We start from the raw sequence: 21,809 nt of genomic DNA, 5'->3' as shown, positions 1-21,809 counted from the left end.
GAAGATACTTTACAATTCTGTTTTCCTACTTGGAGACTTGCTTTGGTCAAACTATCGACAGTCCTGCCCATGACCAGAATTTCTACACAGATCACAGTGGTCCAGAAAAGTATGTTCAGACTTAACACTACAGGACTTAATTTTAAAAGAAAAAATGATTTTATAATATAGTAATCATGCTCCACTTACCAACTGCGTATACTCTACATCATCTCCCAGTAAGCCTGTGTCATTCAATGTATACTTGGCTTTCTTTAGTACAGCATCCACTGGGCCTTTTTCTACCTGGTGTTTGATAGCCTTGAACAATTTATAAAGAGGCTCCCCAGCATTGTCCTATTTAAAGGAAAGGAAATTAAATAAGGCAAACCCAAAAGATATACTCAATGCAGCATGTTTAGGTGTTATTGATAAAAAAAACCCACAGGCAACTGTCTTCAACTCTTACCTTGAGGTACTGGTATAAACAAATAGACATCCAGTTAGACAACATTCTCTCAACAACTGTTTCAGATCTGAAAAAAAAAAACAACCCTGAGTATGGTAAGGGTATTTAATGACAAAGTTTAAAAAAACCAAAACATTGCTTTCTTGAAAGATAGTATTTTTACATGCCTAACTACGTGCATTCTCCTAATGCAATGATTTCCCTACAGAGCCTTGAGAGCAAGTACTTGCTTTAGGATAAGTGCTTTGTGTTGCTCATCATTCCTGGGTACCTTCAGCTCATTACTGAAAAGCACGCAACCTTTATGCAAAATCTTAAATTGGGTCTCTGCTGTAAGAGCTAAAAAATAACCCAGTTGTGCAGTTACTGGGAAATAACCTCCAGATTACAAAGCTACAATATACACAGAGCAAGGTCTTTTGTAATTTATTTGGGATAACAACAGGGATAAAAACACCAGAGCAAGCCCTCATTGAATGCACAATGCAAGCTGATTATGTGTGCTCATTATGAAGACGATGTGTGGTATAAACGCTAGATCATTTGGAATAAAATTAGATTAAAAAGTAAATGAAATGTTTGGTATTGTATTTTGAATTGAGGTAGATGTCTCAGTAATCTCAATGCAGATTCTACACTACAGTATTTGAATAAGGAAATCTGTTGCCAGCCGTCCTGCCTGTGCCTTCCACAGCTATTCCTGGTGAGCTTGTTTTCCTAATACGCTTGGACCAGGCTATTTCTGATTTTCACGGATAGTTGGTATTTTAATACAGTCACATTGCAAAATAAATACATTTACAGAAAACCAGAGAACTACAGAAAATACGACAATCATTCAAACCTTCGTAGCATCAGCTTTGGGTTTTTGGCCACAACATACTGCTCCATCAGTTCTAAGAACAGCGTCCTCATGATGTCAGTATAGTATTCTAGTTTTCCATGTAAAGCAACTGTCAGTAAAGATGCAAAATACACTTTAGCTCGAGCAGAGAACTCCCTTTGGTTTTCCAGTGTGTGAATAAACTGAAACAGAGAACAAATGTAAAATCAAATCAGATGACAGGTTTCTGAAGAACCTCAACACTTGTCTGCACTAAGAAAGCATTATTATTTTAATATTAATCTCCTAAGCACAGAAGGGAAAAGTTTTCAGAAGTTTGAAGGAACTACTTATAAGAAAATGTTGCCTATGATTTGTTTTTAGATACACAGTGTACTGGAGTAACCCAAGGAGTGCTTATATATTTTCACTGAAGCCTTATCTAAAAATGATGCTTTAGTTAAATTAAAAAAAAGGTGTTCTGTGACAATTTTGAAAAGAAAAAATCAACCTCCCTCTCCCCCCAAGTTCCCAGTCCTTTCACATGAAATTACAAAGACACTAATCTAAGTAAACCTGGGAATGTGCTCTCATCTGCCATAAACTCTAATGCATGACTGTAATGGTAATTAACTAGCTCAGCACTGGAGCCTCATTTAAAAAAAGAGAATAAGTTAGAAGCCTAAATCTATATTTAGGTGCCTGACAATCAGCCTCAGTTTTTGAGAGTGAGCAATTAGAAGTCTCTTCAGAGTTGCTGTGAGCACTCATCAATCTTGATGAATAGGCCACTTGAGGAGCTTCTGTCTCTCTGGGACAGAGATCCAGCAGATGGCTGCCCGCAGGTGACTCCCATGATGAACCAGGATGGAACTAGCATTCTCTCATCACATTTCTTAAAAGGCTAAACCAAACTTGTAGCAGCAGTTTTTATGCCAGATTGGGTAATATCTGTTTTCCTACAGCCACTGCAATATTGACTAACTCCATACTACGTGACCTGGCACAGAAATATGACCTTGCATCTCCGCTCCACCAGCAGGCTCTGGCTGTGATGCCGTGTATCTTCAGCAGTTACTGTGGAACCAGAACCGTACAAAAACTGCTTATTTTTAATAATTTTGGTTCAGTTGTGCTTGCAAACCTACTGTCTTGCACACACAGGTACGCCTAGCTAAGAGAGAAGGCGAATCTATTTCAGTACGTACATTAATGAGAAACGATTTGCTATTGAGGAGGTTGGAGAACTGGTTCAAAGCCTGCTCCACAGTCTGCCTCCTCGCCTCAGGAATATCCAGCTTTCCTGTAATCATCACGTCTTTCTCTCCATCTTTGGAGGGCAAGAAGAAGACTCTGTCCGTGTAGGTTTTGTAGTCCAGAACTGGAATTCCAGCTTCATTGATATCATTTGTCTGATCCTCCATCTCTATCATTAGATCTGGAATATACAATACAGTTTAAAGGTTCATTTAAAATAAGGCTGCAGTTTTTTAGGCAACACGATCTCTTTGGGTGCCTTGTCATGGAGGAAAAAGCAACTCAACACCAAAAACTCTATTTTATCTCACATTTTCTCTTGTTATTTTTACCAATTATTCTGTTAACTACCACCACAGCTAATCCTGTGGTGACATGAGGATAACTGCCATTAGCACAGACGGTTTCCTTGTTGCAGCCTATCCAAAAAAGGGCCTTAATGGGCGTCTGTGTGAGTTCATATATACGAATGTAGGATTGTAGCACGGAGCCAAAAAAGGACACTGCAATATTGTTTTCTTGGTGTTTTTTTCTTCTCTCTCAATGCACATTCTGTTTCCTCTGAGCCTAGGTAGTAATAAAAGTTATTTTAAAAAACACATAGCAATCAAGGAATGAAAGGTTTAAAGTGTAAAGCATGCTAATTTAATTGGAAGGAAGGGGATGACAGGAAGGAAGGTTAAATGGTTCATTGAAATTGATGGAAACATTTCTGTGGGACTCAAAAGCTCTGAAGTTCTTAAAAGGGACAACAATCAGGGAATCATCCTTTGGAGCAGCTATTCTAGCTGAAGGCTTTCCAATTACCCAATATTGCTGATTGACTAGAATACCACATTAACTAATGTAGTGACCTACTGTCTCAGCAATTTTATTGCTCTTATTCATTCATTCATTTACCTCTTTGTTTTATAGCATTCAGCAAAGCTGAGGGAGAAAGCATCTTGTGGTTTCCAGCTTTGTGGTATTTGTATTTCCTCCCTGATAACCCTTTCCTTGGCTATCTTTGGTCCCATGTATTTTAAACTGTCTGCACTTCATCCTGTTGACATTACAGTTTCACTGCATGGATAAAGAAGGTGTTTTGACTTCAGTGTTTCATTTTACTATCAGCCGAGGTTGATGCAGTTTAGGAACTGGATTACTCCTTGGATGTGCATTCTACTTCCCCTGTGTTTGTGCTTGGTGCAGCAGAGAGGAAACCTTCAACCCAACAGACAGCAGGAGGCTGTAGCCCCCTACTAGGAGTGTCAGAAAAGAAAGGCACCTTCTCCTTTCAGAAACAGGTATGAAGTTCTGTGGGAGAGGTGGTGAGAGGGAGGGCTGTTAACCTTGATCGATCCTCTCACAGTTCAAAATGCGGTTTGAAATGAAGCCCGTTTGGGAATAGTTCTTGATTCAAAGATTTGCTTCTGGTTTGTGTCCAGAACCCAGAAGGAATTGGTTTTCCAGAGAAAGCAAGCTGGTACAAGAAAAGAACATCCTGTCCCAGAAACGTCAGAAAAACAAGACTGGGAGAGGCTTCCAGCATGGCTGAAATCTTTGAGATAACCTGAGCTGCTTAAATTAATTTCAAACTCTATCGTGAAATTTCTGTTTAAGTCAATCCTGCTTTTTAGCCACTGTCAATTTGAAACAATATATTTCTCTTTAGAAATAAAACGTGTGGATTTTTTTTTTTTAGTAGAGATTATTTCAACATGACCCAACAGCGAGTATAATTCAGATAATGAGGTGACATTTCATGGTAATCATTTAGGCCAATATTTGCAATGTTTGCACTCAGATGCCTAATTTAAGCATTGCAATGAGTAGTTCAACATGTAGAAATGCTGAGCCTTCACACCTCCCGCTGCCTTCCCTGGGATGATGTCTCTACATTTACACAGAACAAATAGCTACCTCCTCAAATCAAGCTTAAGGTTCTCCCACAATAAACAGGGCGAAATGCTCTTTCTTTCCTGCAAGCTTGCCAAATTATCCTTTTGTATGCTGATTGCTGCAAATAAATTTTGCAGCTCTGAAAACAGTTTTCACTGCGCATACTTGGCACATACAGCCATTGTGCTAAATACTAAGTGCATGGTTGGTCACTATAAAACATTCTTTCCTCCCTATCAATGGCCATTCACATTAATTAATAAGTAACCCGAATCTCAACTAGTTTCCATTTCCCAGTTGCTAACTCTGTGCTTCCTTTAGGCTAAAACTATCCACTTTCTTTAATAACCTCAGCTCCCTATTTTATTTTATTTATGGCTTTCATATATAATAACAAAATATCTGCTGTATGTCAATGTCAGTAATCAAGACTACTAAGATCTACTAATTATTGTTTCTGGAAGACAGTTTTAGCAACCTAGCACCATTGCTCCAGCCCATCTGCTGACTGCTCAAGAGGACCCACAGGAGTGCAAGTATCGGTCATACCTGTGAATTCCTTCTTGCACCGGTCTCTGACACTCTCCTCCAGGCCTTCAAGTTGTGATTTAATTTTTTCATACTCTCGTTCTGCTTGTTGGCTCTTGCGTCTTTATGGAATAGAGGTAAAATTTTAAGAAAGTTACAAAATGCAGAAGTAAATCATTTGCAACAGCTCTGAGCGGGAAGCCAAAGGGCTGGAGGATGTTTTCCTGGTTTTGATTTCTTTCTAAACACTAGCAGCAGAAAAAGAATGGAAGAGGAGAACTGCAACAGTGGACCAAGTCTTGAGTCCATGTAAATCAGCCTGGCACCATCATGGGCCTGCTGTTTCAAAGCACGCTTGGGCCAGCGATTTAAAATCCAATAAGCAGTAGCTACAAATGCTTTCAGTCACATATTCAGTATAGAAACTCAATTTGTATGTACAGAACAAAGACTGCTTGCAACATGTCCTGTACAGGCTCCGAGCCACTCAGAGTGTGTCTGGGACTGAGCCAAAGAGGTTGCAGTAGGTCCACAAGAACATCAGTGCTGTACAGCACAAACTTCGGCATTGCTTTGGCTATATTGGTATTCACCATAAGAGAGAAATCCACTGCCTCCTGAGGGACAGTATGAGGCCCTCATTACTAACCTTAAAATTGGGCTAAGTCAGTCTTAAGTGAAATACAGATTTTGTTCTGGCCCTTTGTAAAGCATGAATTTAACCATTAATCATGAAATTTGTGTGTGGGTAACACTCATCTCAGCTGGAAAGACCAAAATGACCCTTTAGCCAAATCCATCCAGCTCAGAACTACAGTGCTGACTGAGGCAGCATAACGCTGATGGACATGTATACAGAATAAGTTATGTCCTTCACAAGAGGCAATTTAGCTGCCATTTAAAGAATGTATGTGTGCAACTCAGTCTGCAGTTGTGCATTTGGCAAGCCTGGGACCAATTGTTGTGCTTATGTATAAAGGACAGCCTGGGCTGACTGACACCAAGGAATTTGGTGTGCGTGAGAGGAATAAATTGGTGCTCATACATATTTCCAGCTGTAACTGCCTTTCTTAACTCTGCAGCTCATAGAAAAGACAAAGGTAATTTCTGTAGACTGAACTGAAAAGAATCAGGTAGAACCTTGAAAGCTTTAGGACAGCAAAACCACCTAATTAAAGGAATGTACCTGTAACAGATGATAGAAATGACGATGATCGCAATCATAGGAATAAGTACCAGTGGCAAAATAAGATTCAGTGGGATGTCACTCACACGTGTGTCATATTCCACCCTTCCAAGGATCCATTCCCGGAGTCCAAATTTCACCTAATTAGATAAGCACAGACATTTGTCTCAAAACGTGCAAATGGACAGTGGTTCACTTCTCAGTTGCACTCTAAATTCTTAGCAATTCTCACTAAGTAAATTTCTAGCTCAAACTGCCAAACAAAGGAAACATTTCTGAATATTTTAGACTGAATTTAGGTCACTAGCACTTTATTCCACAAAGTAATTTTATTTTGCTTAGCAGAGGAAGAAAAATCCCCAGCCTGTCTAGCTACAGAGTTTTACATTCCTATGTAATAAAGGTAGAAGTTATTTGGCAGCTTGGGACTGCTTTTTATGTGTGACGTCTTCTAGACAGCAGGGAGAAACCGGAGGAAGAAAGAACTGCAAGGATTTTCTTCACAGTACTACAACAACTTTGGAGAACAAATTACTTCAATTAAGGAGCACTGTATCAGTGCCACCTACACATGATATTAAATTGTATTGAAAAGGTAACCTACAATGAATTCAGGAAGGTTATTGATGGTATCTCTCTTCTGCCGTTTCTTTGGTTGAGGCTGTACTTCTGGTGGCTCACAATATAAGTCCGTTTCAGTTAGTGTTTTTATATTGCAAGGCTCGTCACCCACAAAGGCCTGGGCCTCATCTATTGTCATGGCTTTGTTCAGGTTACTGCCCTAGAGAGAAAATACAAGGCTAAGTCATCATCACAAAGTCTTGGGAGACAAGAAGTCCTGAGTTGCAGCTTCCCATTTGGATCATTTTTGGCAGCAAATGTGATTTGCACTGCAGCGTACGGAAGAGCAGAGTGGTTTGGAATGATGCAATTCCCCTCCTTTCCTTCCTGATGTGAGAACAGATGTCCCGTCCAGTCCTTGGGAGCTCTGTAGCAGAGGGCATTTCCAAATGCCAGGCTCAGCAGGAGGGCGCACTCTGGGAAACCCAAAGTATGGCTAAAAAGATAGCAACTGTCTCTGAGAAGGGGAAGTGGGAGGAAAGGGGAGCCGACAATGTTCATCATCTAGCATAGGTAAGGGACTCTACCAAGCATTTAAGGTACGGTACCAAACCACTGTTAGGGGTTTGAGAAAGGGAGGAAATACTCCATTCATGCTTCACGGACAAAACGAGCAAAGACTATCTCTTTACAAGTTTACCTTTGCATTAATAAGTTTGTTGACTTGTTTTTTGATGCCATCTGTGAAGTTTTCAAAGGTTGGATCTGCAACATAGGCAAAGGAGTGGCTCTCATTTTTTACAACCAGATGATAATGATCCATTAGAATAATAGTGGTAATGTTATAGTTTTCTGGGTCTTCCAGTATTGGTGGTGAAGAAAAAACCACTGTGGTTTCATTGAGTCTTGTAACAAGCTTTCCATCAAACTGTAAGAAACAAGACAAGAAGAACATGCACATTTTAGTGTTTGACTCATTCCTGTACATAACTGTTGCTAACTTTAGACTATGGAAATAAAATGATTTCTACAAATGTACAAATAAAATGGATTTGTATCCTCTCCATACAGCAGCAATAACACAGTATTCTAAAAGAATACTTTTGGAACTTCTAAAAGTTCCAAAAAGAAAATGAAACATATTTGTTGATGGGGATAAATTGTTGATTCATTATGTTCTAGCAGCTGCCTGCAGAAAAAGCTTAGGCTACAGATCAGTTGCCATTGCCTCCAAATTCTGTGGCTCTGGACCACACTGGGCTGATATCATTAAATTGCTCTAAGGTTAAGAGGTTAAGATGGTAGCTTTAATCCAGATCATCTTCTGTACCATTAAGTATCTCAGGTAGATTCTTTTCTACTGGCACTGTAAAATACCTTGCTGAGATTCAATACAATTACTAAGTGAAATTTTGGAATAAAATTTACCAATTGTCAATCAACTACTCAAGGTAACAACCCAGTTAACCTGTCCTCCATCCCCAGTTACACAAATGTTTTTATCCTAGCAATTCCTTCAGTCATTCAGTAACATAAACCACAGCCAACAACTCTAATAGGAACTCTCAACATTTCTTCTATTACCACCACAGTTTCTTACTTTGAGATATGCAATTTGATAGCTTCTCCCCCACATTTCTGATATTGCCATATAAGTGGAAGCAAAACAAAAGATTAGAAAAGTTTCTAGTCTTAACCAAGAATGTGTGCTATACATAACGACAACTTAAGCTAATGTGCTGAGAAGATGCTGAGCATACATAAGGAGGGGGGTAAGAAATGTAGATGAACACTGTCGAGAATGCTAAATAGGCTTTAAGATTGTCCTGGGAGTTAAGGTTATCAAGATAATCATGTCTTGCAGTTTATAGCCTACAAAATGTAGGCGGTTTTCCTCTTAAAATTTTTAAGGTTAGGGTTCTGATGGACCCAAATCCAGCTGGTTTGGCACACTTTAAAAGTTGAATCATGCATATTATATAAAACATACACATTACTAACTCTATATGGATCACAACAAAGTTTTAAATTGAAGAGCCAGCCTGAGAAAAAATTTTATAATATTCTTACTGGAAGATCACTTTTAAGACCCTCAATCATTGCATTAAACCGTGATCTTCATTAGAAGGGTGGGAAGTTGAGACTATCGGTAATGTCAGTTCTTCTTAACATGAGATGCAAGTTGGGCTTGGGTTTTTTTAAACGTTATTTTCCACAACGTTTTGTGAACATGCTATAGGTGGAACATGCATGAATCAAGAAAGAAAAGAAGACTCGGTTGACTGAGTTGTGAGAAAATTAAAGGCACTGACTGTGCAAAGCTGAGTGCTCAGCATTGTCTGGATTTGGGTCCTGTTTCAAGCAAATCTCTGAAGCTTGCAGGGAGAGAAGGAGAAAGATAAAGAAAAAATAAACACTTCCAAAATCTGAAATACATCCACTTTACCACTCAAAGCTTAATTCTTCTATCCCTAGTCATACTGAACGAAAATAATTTTAAAGCAGAAGACTGCAAAGTACAAGTGAATGTATGTCAAGATGGTAGAAGCAGGCTCTTCTTCCATGGAAACCCTGCACAGACCCAGAAATCTGTTCAAACCTTATTCCACTCCAAGCCCAGTGGACAAACTTAAATGCATTTTTTGAACAGATTATATATTATGCATCTAGTGTGATGCCTTCGGGGGGAAAGAAGGAAGATTACCCTTTTGAGATTCGGTTTCCCTGCTTCTGAAGGTTCTGCGTATACCACCAATGAGAAAGTCTGGATGAGCTCAAACCCGGTTCCAGTTACTGTAATATTTCTCCCTCCACTGAAAGGCAGAATTAAAAAAGAAGTCAAGTCATTGGCAAAGTACCATAGCTACAGACTGCTTTATCCTAGACTACTACTGCTTCCACTGAAAACAGCTACCTAATGCCTATATGACAATTAGATATCCTACACAAAGGAATTCTGTTAAAGCTATCAATGGCCACAACATTTAAAAGCAGCGATGTCCACTTCAGACTAATTTTAAAACAGCAGAATAAAAAAGTACAGATTGCTTTGTCAGTATTTATGGCTGTTCATTAATGCCTGTCTTTGCATTCTTTACCTCTCCACTGTTTTTGTTAAAATCACGCCACCAACCACACACACAGAGACAGAGGTGAGAGTGTATTTTCCACAGGTCTGTAGGGACCTGGCTTTTTATTCCCTTTCATTTGCAACACATTGTTTAAAAAATAATGCATTTGCATAAGAAGAAGAATTCATGCAAGTTGCTGGTGGGAATTAAATCATCGAAGTAACATGGATTTAGAGGGATAGCAATCCTCAAAGCAATCATTAAAGTAAGCTTTAGTTTCTACAGAGGAAAAAAGAAGTCTTTTAAATTCCCTGTGGTACATGAGTATTGATCTACCAAAAAACCGTCCAGGCCCCCAAACCACCCAAACCAGAATCAAAATCAAATATTAAAAATGAATCCTATTTTACACAAATGACTACTCAATATTCAAGGAGGCAGGTACCGATTTCTCCACAAGAAGTCACAGCCAGTTTCACTTTGAATGTCCTATTTGTGAGGCTGTGATCTTACACTTCTTTTTACTGAAGTAGAAACATCATAATCTCTCTCTGCCAGCTGTACCCCACTAGGCAGAAAGACCAGAATGTTAGGGAACAGCAGAGACTAACACAAGCCAAGGTCACAAGTTTGTCCTTGTATCGGTCACAGAATGACTCTCAAAACCTGAGGTACTCTATGAGGACATTTATAAAGACAATTTGCCGTCTTGCTACATATATAAAAGTGGCATACATTTCTTTGGTTTCACAATTAGTACTAGGGGAGCTTTCTTCCAGAAGGAGCAGCTACCAGATGGGGTATTAATGAGTAACACCACAGGAGAGAGCATACATTTTAAAAGCCTTATTGAACCCTGGTCTAGGTTTCCTAAAGTGATACTTTTTTTCCTCATGGGATAAAGAGATGACAAGCTCTAACATTCCCCACTTTCCAGCTTACTTATTAAAAGCTGAACAGAAGAACTGTTAGAAACCTTTTATATCCCTTTCAAATGACAATCTCTCCTTTAGACAGGATACGGATTTGTGAGTAACGCGAAGATCATGTTGTCTGACATCATGCTGAAATGCTTCATATCTCTTTCTTTGAGACATTTTAATTTAAAAGAAGCTCATTACCTTTTCTGGTTTCAGGATTTACCTTTGAAGTGAGGATTAAAGTTTGGAGGTAAACAGAACACTTTCAAACATCAGCTGCAGTTAAGAAAGATTACAAACTCTATGTATCTAAATGTGTGCATGGCTAGAGTACAGTTTTTATTTCAAACAGTTCTATATGCAATAGGTTTATTACATATTACACATATTTCAACCCAGTTGTAAATGAAGTTTTGACAAACATTTCATTACCTGCTGAAGCTATTTACTGGCACGAACTTGGTGACAGTAGGGTTGTTACTGTATGAAAACATCTCTGGTACTGTAATTGCCTTGCCCCCATAGTCCATTGTGACTCCGACAGGTTCAACCTTGCCATGAGGTCCTGTAATACAAACGATCTCGTCTCCAAATTCAGTGCTAGATTGGAGAAGAAAAAGAATAGGAAACATCTTCAGTTATTAACATTATGGTGATTTGTGTTCTTTATGGTAGTACTCCAGAAGCAACAGAAAAAGGCTTAGTTTTTGCTAGGCACTGAGTAGTTACGAGAGGAGACAACTCTTTCTCCAGATCACTCAGGAGCTTTAAAAAGGATATAGGATATGAAAACAAATAGTGTACAAACACAAACACAAGAACAATGCAATGTCAGCACGCTTCATGTAATTTCATTTCTTGGGGGGAGAGACGGGCAGCAATTAATAAGAGGAGAAAAAAGTGAGAAAAACAAGCCAAGAGGCACTAGAAGATTAAGATTTTGTATGGAACCACTGAGGAGATGCTAAATGAAAGCACGGCTGGGTTTGGAGCAGCCAGTCAAGCAGAGAAAGCCGAAACTGGAAAATTCTTTGGATATCTGAGATCTCGCACTCTGGTGTTTTCACAGCTGCCTCTTCCAGCTGGAGCCTCTGAGAGAATTTCTGTCTGAACGTTACGTGCAGAGCTCCATTGCATGGGGTGAGTCATAAAGAGATAGACAATGGATTTGTGTAATTTCTAAAGACCAGAAAAGGTTGGTGTTTCGTTAGGATACAGCTCTGTATTGTTAATTACTCAGGGTACGTACACATTGCAAGGCTGGCTACCAACTGAAACTTGAACATCCTTCTTGGAACCAGTGGCCAGGTTTTTACCAGTGATGGTAAGTGTGGTTCCACCTGCTTGTGGACCACTTTTAGGTCTTATTCCAGAAGGTTCAGGTTTCTGCAAAGAGAAGATGGTCAAACTGATTAAGAAAATTAAAATAAAATTTACACCACTATGTATTGGTATAATAGCTAATAGAAGTTTAATATTACTACCCGAAAAATAATAAAATAATGATGGACAATTCTTCCAAAATAAAACAAGATCATCTATTATTCATGCTGAAGGAAGAAGTAACAGATAATGTGAATGTACTTATGTTTTTACAAGGCTTTATATGACTTTAAATTCTCTACTTGCAATATGTAGAGTTAGCTGCCATGAAGTTTGTGAAAGCTTCCTGTTGGGTTTCCTGTTTTCATACCTATTTTAAGATTTGTCTCTTCCTTATGGATTAGTCTACCTTCACCTTTCCTCACCCTTTCCTACATTCTGTGTCAGCAACAGGAGAGACAGTGCAAAGTTGCCAAAACTGGTACTGAACAGAAAGAATATTCAGATTCTATTTAGCTCTTAAGGATCTTAATTGCAGTGTAATTGTTATCCCTTTCTTGAGCAATGAGCTTGCAAAGAAGGAAAATCAGAAAGCACTAAATGTTTCCTTATGTATCTAGAACCTTGGAGAGGATTCTTAAAATCAAGTGAAACAAGCAGACATGCTTGAAATTGTTATAAAATTTGTTGGAAATTTAAATTTCTCAAATACGTTCCTTCTTTTTGTTCTCAGTTCAGTCTTTGTTTCTGTGATTGTATTCTGGGATCTATGACAAATTCTGTAAATTAACAGTGAGGGCTTTTCATGAACAGTACAATTTAATTACTCCATCTCTAAGTCGGTGCTTCCAGTTGAGAAAGGATCCTTATTCAGGACAACACTGAAGCTGCTGAATCAGGAGGATGACCAAAGCCATGCAAGCTGCATGAGATGTGTTACCAGCTGGCTCCAGGAGAGTGCTCCCTGGCCTGGCCATGCCTGCGGGGCATGGGCTGCTGAGATGGCGGCAGACGTGCCACAGCCCTCGCAGCGGGGCGATAGCTGTTGTGCACGCAGGCAGCAAGGTGGTCCCACGCAGCCAGCTGCCACGTGCACCACCACAGGATGCCAGGTCTAAGCATGTGACCGGCATTGCCGGGAGGTACCCTGCATTTGCTAAAGCGTACCAGATCAACAGCTTAGGAAGACTGTGAATAGATAATGCCTTTTCTGATGTATAATTGTGCTTCTTCATCCATATTCAAACACAAGCTTTCCTTAAATGAGTCAAATAAGCAATAAGCTTATTTCCCAATCTCAGGTATATTTGTAAATGACATCTGCTCTCCTCCTCCTCTTGCATAATCTTGCTAAAATGGTTGACTGATAATAAAGTTCAGGCTTGGAGCTATCCTGTAAGAAGCATATGCATTCCATATGAACCATAAAGGAAGAACAAAGAAGTTTGAAAACTCCCCTTGCTGATGAGGGTTTCCCTGATCACCATCACACTGCACTGATCCCCCACTCTAGGGAGGAAAAGCCCTGCTCAGAAATAGAGAGCAAACCCACCCCTTACTAGCCATGCAGCAAGAAAACCTTTCCCCCGTGTCATTTTGCTCAGGCACAGACTGCCATCTCTGTGACAGCTTACGGCTACAAAACTGAGGGGCCACGAATGGCAGGGAGGAGGGGAACTGATGTGTCGCAGTTTGGTTCAAAGCTTGGGAAGCCGTTGACAGGATTTTAGCAAGCAGCAGGATTCCATAAAAATGCATCCAATTGACCTCACGGTTACTTTACAAATTTGTTTTATTGAAGCACAGATATTATAGAAACGCAGAGGACTCATACTTGCTGTGCTTGTTTTATACTTTCATGTCTGATCAACTTCCCTCCGAAAGAATGCATCATCGTTCAGCACGCTTCACAAATCCACAATGACAACTGTAATTTGCTCTCGAGTCATTGAGCTTTAGGAATATGCTTTAACGCTAATTGGGTGTCAATTGCTTTTCTTCCCTGAGAGAAATCTGTTTGTAAACCCTTCACTCCTCAAGATGTATGTCGCTGCAGCATATGACTGCTCTCACGTACTAACCTTTGATTTTGTTTTAATACATCATTTGTGCTACAAGATTTTATGTAGGGAAGTGACTCAAAGTCATTGTAAAGCATTTTTTAAGCAAAAAGGAGCCTTGATTCAATATAACAGGGTTGACTAAAACTTGCTCAGTTAGGTCTATACAACACTCTCAGTGCATACTTGTCTTTGGATTTAATTGCTCGTTGATTTAAGCTAAATTGAAATAAGTCATGCCAGGGTAAATAAAAACTTTGAGGGGGTCAGTATTAAAAATCATACTTGAAGTTTAAATTAACACAAGTCTAGACATGCACTTCACAGAAAAACTCATCTGTGCTTTTTTATAACACAATTTTGTTGCTAAAAAAATTACAATTAAAATTCTATATAAAATACACAGTCAATACATAGTTTATAAAAATGTATCAAATACTTTAAGTGTAACCTTACCATATGGACAGGTTATTAACTTCAAATTAAATCTTAATAGCTATAAATTGTTAAGGATGTTAGAGATCTGTATCATCTGCAGTAAAAATCCACAGCAATGATTAGCTGCATAACATGCCTGGGATAGCTTTCAGATGAAAGTATCCCCCAAGAACCACTAAAGAATCAGTATGGACAAATTTGTTATCCCTGAACCTCAGAAGAACTATTTAAAACTCATAGCCTTTTCCCTAAATACTGCCTCCACTGAAAACCTAGCCTCTAAGGACAGACTTAGGAAGGAAAGGAACAAGAAGCCACTTAAAGTCAAGCCTTTAAGCAGAGACTTGGGAAGGAAAGGAACAAGAAAGGTTTCTGAAGCATCACACACCACTGCTGTCTGAAACCTCAGCATAAAAAAGGAAAGAAAACTTGCTAAGAACTTCTGTCAGACAGCTGTATTCCTTCCTTCCTGCAAAAATGTGAAAAAATTGCCATTAAATCTCTGCTGGGTTATCTGATGGGTAACTTCAGTAGGGTGTCAGCTGGCTCTGTTGCTAACAACCAGTAAATATCAAGTGAGCCACAAACTTGAAGCAGAACCATCCAGCACCATTTTTGGTAGGGGACCTTTTAGTGGTGGCCTATGTTTGCCTCCTTAAGAATAGGGTTGCACAGGTAACCAAATAGCAGTTATCTCGGAATAACACAGCTGCAAGGGGGAAGTGAAACAAGTATCTGTTCTGTTTTCCCCAGACATTGTTTTTTTTGTCTTGGCAAGACTCCAGCTTTGCTGGAAGTTAAAGCCCAGCTACGGCAGATGGGACGACACCCCACCCACACCTCTCCCCATCCCCGGTGCAGCCACACCACAGCGTAGGCACATCTCGGCTGCACTTCGGGCTGAATGGAAAACTGAGGCCAAGAACCACTCTGGGAGCTAACACAGGTAGCAGCCAAGGAGGAGGTGGAATAGTTGTGTTTAACTCTTGTTTTCTCTTGCAGCAGTTCCTCAAAGGACTATTTTAAAACAGCTTAATTAAAAGTATTCATATTTAATGTATTTAAAGTAATTTTGCAAGTACCAAGAGCTCTCCAGAGGCCAAATAATGTGGATGCCTCATAAATATGATCTAATAAAGAGAAGTTGAACCATGCATATGTGCAGAGGAATTCTTCAGCATGACTGCTAAGACACAGCATCGTATAGTAACGCTTTGTTACCATAAACTTGTCAGGAAAATGATTTGATTAATTTTAACTTGCTATTTTCTGTTTTGCATTTTCCCCCTTTCCCTTCCTCTGAAGGACCTGCCAGAAAAAATAAGCAGTTAAAATAAATCATTAAGAATTTAAGCAATTTTAATAACCATTTTATTGCAAAACCAATGTACTATGAGCGAGTTTTAGTACTCTTCTAAAATATTCATGGATGGCTCAAAGAGCAAAGCTACATTGGCCCACCTGGTGGTCTTCTTAAGAGTACCAATAAAGAAAAAAAATTTGGGTCATCCAAATGCTCAACCTGAAAGCATTTTTCAAAAATGCAGTCAGGTAGACAGGATCAGCAGGAGAACAATATTTTGCTGAATGCCAAGATAATTTGAAAAAGTACCATTGGTGGTACAAGTCTTCAACAAGAATCGTGTTACTTAAGGAGAAGGTAGCCCCTTTCCACGGCTGACATGGCACTCACCAGTGGGAGAGGTTCAGATCCTTGGAAGCTGCCAGGTCTAGTCCTACCTTACAGCCTTAGGCAGTCTAGCAAAGCTGCACCTAACCCACAGCTCTACGTTGCTTACCACAGCCCTGCATGACATTCCTTCTTCTTGCAGAGGAAAATGAGGGGCAAAGGGCAAATCTTTCACTGCAAACCTTGTTTGAGGGATAATAGAAATGCTGTTTCTGCTAAGAGGCAACCCTCTTTAATTTGGACTCAACCCCAAGCAATACTGAATGTTCAACCATTTCAAAGCGTACTGATAAACCTAGGACCTCAAGTGCTGCGAGATCAGTGAGGCCACCGTTTCCAAATCCCCTCAAGGATTCCTTCTCTCCTTGTTTCTGCCCTTTTCTCATTTCAGTCTCTGAATCAGAAGTACACCTGCTGTCATAATAAATATCCCGCTTTCATTTTCATCCCTCTGTACCTCAGGATCTTTGGCTCAGCCAGAAGGCGCCTGGGGGAAGTCACACTTTCTATAACATCGCAGCGCAGTGCACCACTGTAACATCACACCGCAGTGCTCAGTGCAACTATGATGTTAAGCAGAACATTTGATTGTGTTTCCTATAAGGAATTCGTAGCAGTCTTGTAATAATTCTTCTGGAGAACGTCAGCGCTTGTGAGGACTTGGCAATATTTCATTTCTCACGGACACAGTAAAATTTAAACAACCTTGCAAACACTAATTTAACCCTTGTTTTATAATTCATTAAAGTGTAGAAAATAATAATTCATACATATTTCAGTCTTTTTCTTATTTTGCTTGAAATAGAGAAATGTTCTTTCAGGTCTCTACTTCTCCTTTTGTCACCGGGAAATTATTGTTCGTGTCTTCCAGGTAGTTTAACGTTTGAGCATAAGCATTTTCTGCAGTAACAGGTTATCTCATTATGTGGGTGGGGTTTTTTTGACATTCTAGTTTAAAATAGCCTGTTCCATTGTCTGTCAGTTGTTCAGTGGCCTGTTTCTTGCCAAGTCTGGTAAGCCATCTCCCAGCACAGGGACCTTCCACTGCTGGGACTCCCCACTGCCTTACACTGTCACAATCATGCCCTGTGTTTGTCGGAAGTGGATTTGCAGTCGTGCACATCCGCAGCTATGCCATTCAGAATAAAATACAGTAGAATAGTTCAGCTGGAAGGGACCTACAACAATGTTATAGCCCAACTTGTCAACAGGTGTAACTTGCTCCCTGCTGCATGGTTTATCCTGAAGAAATAATTTGATCTCAACAGGATCTCTTGCTTGTAGGTCTGAGCAGATTGTAGCTTGTCAGTCATGGGAAATTCGAGCATTTTACACATCTTACATACAAACCTTCCTTAAATCCTACTTAGGTGTAATGATGTTGAGCTAGAGATCTCAAAGTCTACCTGCAGCCCAACTTTCCCATGTTGAACCAGACCGCTGGGTCCGTACTCCTGAACTGATAAGCATCTTTCCTAGGGCTTTGATAACCATTAGGAGGCTTTGCTGGAAGGATAATAATGCTACAAATAGGTTACCTCTTCTGTTTTATGACTGTTGTTGGTGTCCATCCCATTGATACGGTTTACCTGAAAGCAGTGGTTATCTGCTCTAATTTGAAACAGTGAGACAGTGGCAGTTTCTAGGTCCTTGTACATTGCTTATGGTATGTAACGTTCAAATAGTGCTAGTTTGTTTGTTAGCAAAATCATTTATTCGCTTTGTAATAACAATGAATTCCCTTGTGTGGCATTTGCATTCTTGTGAGCCACTGCCTTATCTTTGCATCGGGTACTAACTGAACTTCACAAACTACATCTTTTGATTTTGCCTCACAGTAATGTCATAGTCTTGCAACAGTATGTCCTCTGAGGCGCTCTGTGCTTCATCAGCACAGAGGTACTGCAAAAAAAAAAAGTACTGGCAAACCAGCTTGCACTGGCCCCAGTATGTATATGACTTCACACTCAGGCCATTTTCCAGTGTCCTGTTTTCTCTGTTGCAGCCAGAAGTCTTTCCTTTGTCCTTTGCTTGCTCGGTTTGTATGCTTTGCCTCCTACTTACAGATCTGTTCACAGAAATGCTGATGTATTTTTCATTGTAGTTTCATGCTTTCTGCATGCTAGAGGGTAAATTATCTCCATGTCTGTTCCACTTATAATCACAATTAGATGTGAACTTACTTATTAGCAATGTACATGACTGCTGCTCTTACACAGCTACTGCAGACCCTCTGAGCATTTGCATTTCAGCTCTTACATTTTTTCATCCTGTTTATTAATCTAGAATGAACTTTTTAATCTTTAATATTTTATGACTTGCAGTTAGTCTTTTTGCACAGTTAGGAAGGTGATCTCTTATTTCTTCAGGTTTCTGATTACAATTTTAGTACAAGATACCTTTGACAGGCTGAAAATGCTTTCAGAGAGCTCCCAGCATTTTAGATCTCTGTGGTCTGCTGGTGTCAAATCAAAGCACAGCTTTTACCTGGCTGACAGTTGGGTTACTGCTATTTTCTTTTTTTTTTTTTAATCCAGCTTCTTTGCAATTTTTCCCATTAAAGATAGACAGGTGCAAAAAACAACCATTCCTCCAGCCTCTTTTTCACTCTTCTGACTTGCATTTAGGATCTGATCTGCCAGGCTGATTCATGTTCTTTTTCACTTGGTTTGTTTGCTTTGTAGCTTTCCTGGTTTACACTGTCATGTCCAGCCAACTCACTTCTGGTCCCTTGCATGGTATTAAAGAACAAGAGAAGTGCACTCCTGTGGAGCATCGCCTAGGTTCTGCATGCCGCCTTCTTCCATTTCTCTACTTTTACACTCATCTGTCACCAAACACGTACTCAACTTTTTATATTCCTGGGCATGACTCTGTAAATAGGGATACTCTCTACTATGATATTCATCTGTGGTAGGCAGTTTCTAGCCCAAGAACTACCCCACTGAGATAAAAGTGGTTACCTTTTATCCTTCACTAATGCAGAAAACGGAAGAGAAACAACCGGCCACCAAGGAGGCTACTGGTGGATCACAAGAGGGGCCAGAAATTCAGGAACAGTTGGAAGGCAACAGAGGAGGGGAGCCTAATGGAGATGCAAAGAAACCTTGGCATGAAGCCTATGCTTCAGAGGGGGATGCTGGAGAAAACACAACTGTGCCAGACCACAAGCAGAGAGACAACTGGGGAGGGAAAAGAGGATGGTGGCAGAGTATATCTGTGCTGCTGTGAGAGGTGCCAGCTGCCGCACAGGGGGAAGCCAGCAACGGATGGATGTGTTCAAATGGACATGATGGGCAGCAAATAGCAAAGCCACCTAAGCTCCCTTCTGCCAGTTCCTGTAGGCAGTGACCTCTGGTTGGGGCTTTGCCTTTGGTGCAAGTGCACATCCTCACAAGCAGGAATGGGCTCTTGTGCTTCCACCCAAGCAGAGTACAGGGATGCTGTGTCAAGGATAATGACAGTGCACACACACGTGGATAAGATTTTCACAGATGTACAGAGCACATTATTTCTCTGCATTTACCTCCTCCATCCTTTCCTCCCCAAGTAATCTTTCCCTTTCCTCATCCTGGCCTCAGCTGCAATAAGTTCTGGCTCTTGAAGCAGGTCTGTAAAATAACTAATTTGTTACCAAAACTGTCTGCCCTGCACTGAAAGCCAAATTATTCTGCCAACCCTTGCATATAACGCACACAGAAATTAAAGACATAGCCCATGAAGTGCTATAGACACCGTCCACCTTCTTGGAGGTCAAAATGTCATTTCATGGACTATAAAGATAACTGCAAGAGCTAATTTAAGCTTCTGAACTGGGCATGCAAGTCATTAGAAACTGCTCTTTCCCCCTCCACTTCCCTCCTTTCTCAGACACAAGGCAGCCTGCTTCTTGTTTCTTCAGACAAGCCACCCACTCACAGGATATTCAACCAGAGAATTTCCATCGCGCACTCTTGGCAGCCTGGGCGTTCACCGCAGTGGCTGACCTGACCCACCAGCTCACCTCGTCACAGCATCCACAACACAAACCAGGCTTCAGTTCCTGGGTTATTCTGCAACAGCAGAGAAGTGAGCTGAGTCCTGCCTTTCTGGAGCTGCTTCATCCAATCCTCGCACCAAGTGAGCTGATCAAATGCTTCCAGCCACTCCAGGTGCCCAGACAGACCATTTGCCTGGCAATGCACATTGTGTGCTGCCTGCTGTGGGTGGGATGCTTATGCAAAGAGTTGGCATTTTAAACAAGTAATTTTTTGGACTGCAGGCAGCATCGTATTATCGTGAGGCAGACACCATAAGATTTTCTGAAAAGACCACAGAGCCTTGCTGACAGGTTTGATGGACAAAAGGAAGCACGCATGACTGGAAAGTCTGGATTATCATACAGTCAGTGTTCATTGGCAGCTTTCAAGCAGAATCACAAGCACTGGATGGTGGGACATGTATTTTAGTGCATAGTTCAGATGAGAGAGAATGAAGTCTAATAATATCCACATGAGGAATGGCCAACTTCGCTAAAACTCTCAGCTACGCAGGAGTTCTCCTGGCCCCTATGCAGGCTGACACACAAACAAGATGTGCTCCAGGACCCAAGAATAAAATAAGATCCTCTGGAAGCAATTCCAGACTGCTACAGATGTGTGGTTTATCAGCACCAGTTGTAATGGCAACAAGCATGTAATATCCCGCTGCAAAAACCCACCCAACCCCCCCCAACTACAGCATAAAATGTGTGCGTTGAGGTAAAGACTCAGGGAGAAAAATAAAGGAGTGACCTACAGCCCTCCACAAAAGAAAGACCCTGGCACCAATGGCACTGCACTGGTGAGAGCTCCCAGGGCAATTACTTCAAAGATCAAGAAGGAAAGCAGAGGATGGATGGAGGTAGGAGGAAACAACCAAGTTGGGAATAGATTAAGGTGGAAGAGTAACTGTGCTGTTCAGGTTCACTTTCAAACTTCCAGTATGGTGAACAGTCATGTTGATGTTTGTTTTCAGATCAGACTCTAATTTATCCCCCCTTCTTCCTCTTTTTGGTTATTCATCTCTTCTTCTTCTTCAGGTAAATAGACTTCCTGATTTACTAAAAGTCATTATTTCCAAGACAGTCCCTAAACTACCTTCAGCACCTCTGAATTGTATTACACTTTTGCAAAGTTCTACCTCTAATTTCCGCATCTTACATTTATTTGAGCTTTCTGAAACCATATAGTCTTTTTAACCTGCACAGCCTAACACTCACAGAATTGCTCTTGCAAACAGACGCCGGAGATTCCGAACCAGCTGCAAGCTCTTGCTCTGGTGGCTCAAGTCTGGAGATGAGGTATTCTGAGAAGGGAATCACGCTTGTATGGGATCAGCAAATCTCACCATATACCTGGGGAAAGTATAACTCCTTCCTTTGATACTGCCTCTCACTGTCGTAGTAACAAGCAAATCAGATAAAGTTAACAACAAATGAAAAAGCAGGACCAGCCTTTAGGTGCGTTACTGCTCCACCTGCTTAGAGACCAGCCAAGCTGTCAGTGCTCCAGATGTACTGCATAGCCGGATATTAAAATTTAGCATCACTTCATTTCTATTTCACTAAGCAGGAGGATGGTTATTGCCTGTCAGTATACGAGGA

General features: G+C 40.5%; 1 protein-coding gene across 10 annotated transcripts in view; it reads right to left on the bottom strand.

Annotated features, from left to right (window-relative positions):
- The window catches only part of PLXNB2 (plexin B2), a 258,237-nt gene that overhangs the window by 21,762 nt on the left and 214,666 nt on the right, over positions 1 to 21,809 (bottom strand). For all 10 annotated transcript variants that reach the window (XM_075081225.1, XM_075081226.1, XM_075081223.1 and 7 more), the window contains 11 exons: positions 11,925 to 12,061; positions 11,108 to 11,275; positions 9,389 to 9,497; positions 7,385 to 7,612; positions 6,728 to 6,904; positions 6,124 to 6,263; positions 4,959 to 5,059; positions 2,480 to 2,709; positions 1,293 to 1,474; positions 449 to 515; positions 190 to 336 (listed from right to left, as the gene is read on the bottom strand). In XM_075081225.1, the coding sequence (XP_074937326.1) occupies positions 190 to 336; positions 449 to 515; positions 1,293 to 1,474; positions 2,480 to 2,709; positions 4,959 to 5,059; positions 6,124 to 6,263; positions 6,728 to 6,904; positions 7,385 to 7,612; positions 9,389 to 9,497; positions 11,108 to 11,275; positions 11,925 to 12,061 (1,686 nt within the window). The remainder of the gene's footprint in view (positions 1 to 189; positions 337 to 448; positions 516 to 1,292; positions 1,475 to 2,479; positions 2,710 to 4,958; positions 5,060 to 6,123; positions 6,264 to 6,727; positions 6,905 to 7,384; positions 7,613 to 9,388; positions 9,498 to 11,107; positions 11,276 to 11,924; positions 12,062 to 21,809) is intronic.

This window comes from Phalacrocorax aristotelis, chromosome 1 (genome assembly GCF_949628215.1).
Source record: "Phalacrocorax aristotelis chromosome 1, bGulAri2.1, whole genome shotgun sequence".
NCBI classification, from domain to species: Eukaryota; Metazoa; Chordata; class Aves; order Suliformes; family Phalacrocoracidae; genus Phalacrocorax; species Phalacrocorax aristotelis.
This window is presented reverse-complemented; position numbering and strand designations above follow the sequence as displayed.